We start from the raw sequence: 5,985 nt of genomic DNA, 5'->3' as shown, positions 1-5,985 counted from the left end.
CCCCCCCTCCCCTCCCCCCTCTTTTTCGTCCTCTCGCTCGAGGGAGCCCAATGTACGCACTCGTCAGAGTACGCCTCACCAGGGGACCCAGGCACAGCCACTGCCCCGAGACAGGAGAGGATGGCCGCCGTGACACTGGTGGTCAGAGCAGCACTCGAGCCGAGGCCGGTCTTTCGCAGGCCCTCAGTCTGCAGATTGAGCAGCGGCGCGAAGGGCTCCACGGTCTTCAATGCCTCCAGGGTGGTCGGCTGTCCCTGCTGCGCAAGCTTCAGTCCCGGCAAAGAGCATTGCGTCAGATGGCACATGGTGATTATTGGCAAAAGCAGACCCGAGTTCATGAATGGACGCACGCGATAGCGCTGAGAGTAAAAGTCGTTGTCACCGCGAATTGTCAGCACCAGCTGGCCCATGGCCAGGCGATCGCGGGTCTTGTCCATGTCACCACCCAGGGCGAAGGCCAGCGCGTTGACAATGGAGATCTCCACATAACGATTGGGGCTCTGATCCGACGAGGGGCGAACCAAGCAGAGGGTCCCATTCGGACGCTCGGAGATCTGGTAGACACACTGCCAGTTGAATTGCGGGGACTTCGCCAGGATCGTCCAAGCCGGGCCGGCAGTGTTGATGGCGCAGGTCTATGTGCACAGAGGAGCAGCCGAGCCACGGGGCATGTGTTTCCACGCAGGGCCAGTTGACAAGGGTGAGTTATGCGCGCGAGGAGATGCAGCGAGGGAGGGAGGAGAGGCAAAGGGAGAAAGGTCCCAGGAGGGGAGAAAGGCCCCGAGGAGGGACAAGCACGCACAGTGTGGAAGCTGGCATCCGAGACAATCACAAAGCCGTCGTACTCACGCTCGGTGACCAGGTAGCCACCAGTAAGAAGGACCTTGCCCGGCGCCTGGGCCGTGAAGCTGCCAGGGGGTCCCGCATTCAAACCCCCCGGTACGTCCATGTGAGTGACAAGCGAGGCCGGAGATGCGCAAGGGAGATGGCACGCACGAAATGGAATCGCCAGCAGACATCGTGGCAAGTTGAGGAAAGCACGCAAGCACACAGACACACACACACACAGACACAGACACGCTCGGGCACACGCGGTGGAAAGGTGGGAGAAGGTGAGGGGAGGGCAAATGGCGGGTTGAGTGCCCCCCACCCGGCGGGGGGGTTGGCCAAGATCTCCCCCCTGGCCCTTCTGTGCTCGGGCCCCGGGGTGCGCCCAGTCCATTCGTTGGCATCTATATCCCCCACCGGGCAGGCATCTCGGCACGGGCACCGGGAAACCGGGCCCCGCCGGCCGGCCGCCGCACACCAGCGCGTCACCCAGGAACAGCCGCCAGCAGACGGCCTCTACTGGAGGGACCCCCGCCGCCCCCCCTCGTCCCATCCATGACCCCCTGACCCTCTTCTCCCAGGCAGGAGAGCCACAACGAAGCATCTGACACACACACACACACACACACACACACACACACGCACACATGCACACACACGCACACATGCACACACACACACAAGAAGGAACTCTAGTATATTGATATGACAACAAGCATAGAACACAGGGCATGCCCGATGGGGCCTTGGGGCAAACGCCACCGCCCCTCGCCGGATATATCGAGCTGCCTCTCGGCGTGCCCACACGGGAGGGGAAGCGAAGCATGCCTAAAAAATGCGGCCACTGGGCCACCATGCATATCTTTAGATGAAGTTCAGCACGGTCTTCAGCTTGCGCACCAGGTTCCACTCCTCCTTGGACACCTCGCTGCGGAAGTTGTCCTTCAGGACGTTGATCGACTCGCGAGACAGGCGACTGACGATCTCATCATTGGCGTCGAAGTGCCGGCCGAAGGTCTTCGGGTCGTCGGACTCGATCTTGATGGCCACGCTGGTGCCCTTCTTGGCAACAGGCACCGCCTTGTGGTTGACCTCGATGGCGGTCACGCGGCCGATCTCCACACAGTCACGGCTCGGGACACACAGCAGAGTCCCCACGCGCAGGCTGCCCTCCTTGATGGTGACACCGATGACAATCGGATCGCGCTTGTTGAAGATGGACGTCGGGACCACGGACAGGACACACGGGAAGATGGCCAGCGAGGAGAGATCCGTCCGGCGGCCGCTCTCCAGCTCCTTCATGTACGCGGTAAAGGCATCAAACAGGTGGTAGATGACATTGGCCGAGAAGACCCGCACACCGAGCTCCTTGGTCAGGGCCTCGGCTTCGCGGTCGATCTTCACATCGAAGCAGAGCATGGTGGCATACTCCTTCTGGTGCTCCAGCATGATGGATGCCCGGATGACATCCTTCTTGAAGATGGTCCCGATGGCCACCGAGCCGACGGGGATCTTCATCTGACGGAGGAACTCCAGCAGGGCCTCCAGCGACCCGAGGGTGGAAGCCTGGACATGGACACCACGCCCAGTGGAGCTGATCAGCTCCAGCAGGTGCGACACATCGGCCATCACCTCGCGCTTGGCCTGCTCCTCCGACATGCGCTCATTGATGACCAGCACACGGCCACCGGCCACCGCGCCTTCGAGATCCTGCGCGGCGATCTTGACACCCATGGCACCCTTCACCTCCGAGTGATGGATGAAGGGGGTCTTGACACGCATCTCCTTCAGCGGCTCCGGCGTCAGGAGCGACCGAATGCTGGTGACAATCGGCCCATTCAGACCGCAAACCACAATGCGATCCCCCTCGCGCAGGGTGCCATTCGAAAGGATCACATCAATGGTGGTGCCCTGGCCCTCCAGCATCTTGACCTCGAGAATGGTGGCCTCAATGTTCTCCTGGAAAGTGAGCTTCTCGGCCATCATCTGCTGCGACAGGCGCGACAGCAGCAGCAGCAGATCCGGAATACCCTCGCCGGTCATGGCGGAAATCGGGACCACGGAAATGTACTTCCGCTCGTCGGGGTTCTCGTTGAAGAGCGAGGCATTGAAGCCCTCCTCGCTCAGCTGCAGGATCACGCGCTTCAGGTGCCCGTCGAACTCCTGGCGAACGTTCTTCGTCTGCTTGGCGAAGGTGGCCGCGAAGCCGGCATCCGGCGTGGTCTTCCAGTCGTACAGGCGATCGATCTTGTTCATGGCCACCACGAAGGGGATCCGGCGCTCCTTCAGCATGCGAATCGACTCGAAGGTCTGCGGCTCGAAGCCGGACGTCATGTTGACCACCAGAATGGCAATGTTACACAGGTCCGACCCGCGAGAGCGCAAGTTCGAGAAAGACTCGTGACCCGGAGTGTCAATCATCAGCAGACCCGGCAGGCGCAGCTTGAAGTCACTGCCACGAGCGACGGCCGCAATCTTCTGCTCCAGGGCATCGCGCGGGATGTAGGTGGCACCAATCTGCTGGGTAATGCGACCATGCTCACCGGCGGCCACATTCGACTGGCGAATCTTGTCCAGGGTCTTGGTCTTGCCAGCGTCCACATGGCCGAGCACCACGAAAATGGGAGAGCGAAGCTCGTTGCTCTGTGTGGAGGGTGATGGCGGCGATGGTGGCGGCGATGGCAGCGGTGGTGTTAATCCAAGAGGGCGACGTCGGTCCCGGGGCAAGGCGGGAGGCAAAGGAGACGGCAGAGCAGGGACACGGAGGGGAGGATTGTACCTCAGCAGCCTCGGCCTTTGGCGAGGCAGGGGCGGCAGCCGGGGTGGCGATGGCCACCGGAGCGGCAGCAGGAGCAGGGGTAGCAGCAGCAGCAACAGCAGCAGGAGCAGCGGTGGTCACCGGAGCGGCGGCGGCAGCCTTCGGGGCCGGGGCAGCAGGCTCCTCATCGGACAGGAGATCTTCCCAGTCATCGACCAGAGCCAGCTTCTGCAGGTTGGCAGTTGCCGGGTCGACCTCGGGCTCGGGCTCGGGCTCAGGCGTGGACTCCCGAACGGCGGCGGCCGAGGAGTCAGCCGGGGTGGGGGTCTCCTCGGTGGTGTCAGCAGCGGTCGACGCGGCGTCGGCCTTGGAGCCAGGCTTACGGGTGGTAGTCGGACGCTTGCGGGTGGTGCGGGGGCGCGACTTGGGGGAATCGGCCGTCTGGGCGGCCTCCGGGTCCAGCAGACGGGCAAGGGCGTCCGGGGGCAGGGCAATGCCTGGGGTGATGTGTTTTTCACAGCGACAGGGGGGGGGGGAGCGATTGTTGGTGGGAGCCTGATGGAAGGGGAGGGGGGGAAGGGAGGGCGAAGAGAAAGGCAAAAGAGGCCGATAGGCCGAAGACACGCACCCTGAGCCTCCATGGCCTGGAGACGGGCGATGGCGCGAGCGCGCTCCTTCTTCTGAGCCTCGGTCATGTAGGTACCGGCCTTCTTCTGCTCCTCGATCTTGGCCTGAGGGAGGAGTGTCAGTACACAGCAGGAGAGACATGGGGCCGATCTCCAGCAGAAAGGAAAAGCATGGCAGCAGGTGGGTGCCATGGCGACCGTCAAAGGGTCGGTGGTTGGTGCTAGCGGACCTTCTCACGCTCGCGGCGCAGGCGGCGCTGCTCCTCGGCAAGCTCCTGGGCGGCCTTCTCGGCCTCCTCCTCGGCCTTGAGGCGGGCCTCCTCCAGGCGCTGCTCCTCGAGGAACTTCTCCTCCTCGGCCTTCTGGGCGGCAATGGCCGCCTATGTGATGCATCGTCAAGATTGTCAGGACAGCGCGAGGGGTTAGCCTTCCATTCATCAAACGAGATCGAGCTGGCCATCGTCCAAGCATGGCTGTGTGTACCTTCATGGCGGCGACAGAGCGGGGGGGTCCCGCGGCACGGCGGGGCGGCATGGTGACTTAGGGTGAAAAAATGAGGGGTAGGAAAACGGGGGGGGGGGACGGGAGGGAGAAAGGAAAGTGACAACCACCTGCTGGCTCGTTCTTGAGGGAGACAGGGGACCAGGGGAAAAGAGGAAGCACTAAAGGGAGGGAATGGGAGAGAGCCATGGACATGGTGTTTGGCGGGTAGGTGGCGCAAGAGACATCCGCGTTCTCCACGGTAGCGGCACGGCGGTGGCCGCGGCGACGGCGGCGGCGGCGGCGGCAGCGGCGCCAGCCGGGGGGGAGGCGACCGACGAGATGTGGATCGGAAAATTAGTGCACACCCAGGTATTTGTGGGTAGAGCGAGCGGGGGGGGGGGGGGGGCAGAAGCGCCGCACTCTCCGATCCGCTCTGGTCCTGTATCCGACCACAGCCACTGGAAAAAAGGGGCCAGGTGACAACCGTCTGACGGATGCGGGGACCATGCCCGGGCGCGACGCGGCATCCGTGTGTCTTCCAGCCATGCTAGCTCCACCAAGCCCGGTGTAGATAGCGATCAGAAAGGCCCCGGGATGATTGCGCACCCACGAACTTGCGCGTCCCCCCCCCCCCGGGCATAAACTGTCCCAGTCTTGTGGCGTTAGGAAGGCCCAGGGCCGGGGAGTCACGCTGACTCCACAGGGGCGATAATTGCCCAGCATCCTGGAAACTGCGGTATCCAACTTTCGAGAGGGGGGGGGGGGCGGACCAAACAGTGTAGGATGACAAGTATTCGCCGCGCCACTCACCCCGGGCAGCAGCTTCGTCAACCGGCTCGTTACTCGGGGAGCCTGCCACCCAAACCTGCTTGAGTGCTGGGGAGAGGGGGGCTCGCTGTCTCCTTGTCCCGAAGGGCGGGGGAGTTGGAGGAAGCAGGAATCGCACTGACACATGTGGCACCAAAGTTTTTGCCGAGTGCCGGCGGGCCATCTCCAAAAAGCGAACCGCATGGGGTTTATCCTAGAACTGGCACATGACAGCGGGCGAGCAAGGATTGGCATCTTGCTTTAGCTCCGGCAGGGAAGGCCCGACATCACACCACCGGCTGAAAACACAATTGAAAGATCACATGGCCCACTTCGTTGCCGCCAGCCCAGGACTCCCAAGCCAGCATGCAACGCTGATCCCCCCCCCCCGCCTGGTCCGTCCTCACCACGGGCGTGCCTGACCCGGTTCGGCCTGGCGGATTTCTAGATCACTCAGAGGGGGCCTCGTCTGCCCCCGCCCCC

General features: G+C 63.1%; 2 protein-coding genes across 2 annotated transcripts in view; both read right to left on the bottom strand.

Annotated features, from left to right (window-relative positions):
• Window positions 1-1,138, bottom strand: part of H696_00228 (hypothetical protein) — a 2,904-nt gene extending 1,766 nt beyond the window's left edge. The window contains exons 1-4 of the mRNA XM_009494073.1: window positions 997-1,138; window positions 803-908; window positions 351-635; window positions 61-266 (exon numbers count right to left, since the gene is read on the bottom strand). Coding sequence (XP_009492348.1) covers window positions 61-266; window positions 351-635; window positions 803-908; window positions 997-1,019 — 620 coding nt within the window. The 5' untranslated portion in view covers window positions 1,020-1,138. The remainder of the gene's footprint in view (window positions 1-60; window positions 267-350; window positions 636-802; window positions 909-996) is intronic.
• Window positions 1,139-1,511: 373 nt separating this feature from the next.
• H696_00227 (translation initiation factor 5B) lies at window positions 1,512-4,791 on the bottom strand. The gene is made up of 5 exons (XM_009494072.1): window positions 4,696-4,791; window positions 4,443-4,592; window positions 4,215-4,317; window positions 3,608-4,083; window positions 1,512-3,471 (listed from the first exon to the last, which is right to left on the bottom strand). Exons 1-5 carry the CDS (start codon window positions 4,744-4,746, stop codon window positions 1,693-1,695), a joined length of 2,559 nt encoding a protein of 852 aa, XP_009492347.1. The 5' UTR covers window positions 4,747-4,791; the 3' UTR covers window positions 1,512-1,692.
• Window positions 4,792-5,985: the final 1,194 nt, after the last annotated feature.

The sequence above is a fragment of the Fonticula alba genome, assembly GCF_000388065.1.
Source record: "Fonticula alba strain ATCC 38817 unplaced genomic scaffold supercont2.1, whole genome shotgun sequence".
Classification (NCBI taxonomy): domain Eukaryota; order Rotosphaerida; family Fonticulaceae; genus Fonticula; species Fonticula alba.
This window is presented reverse-complemented; position numbering and strand designations above follow the sequence as displayed.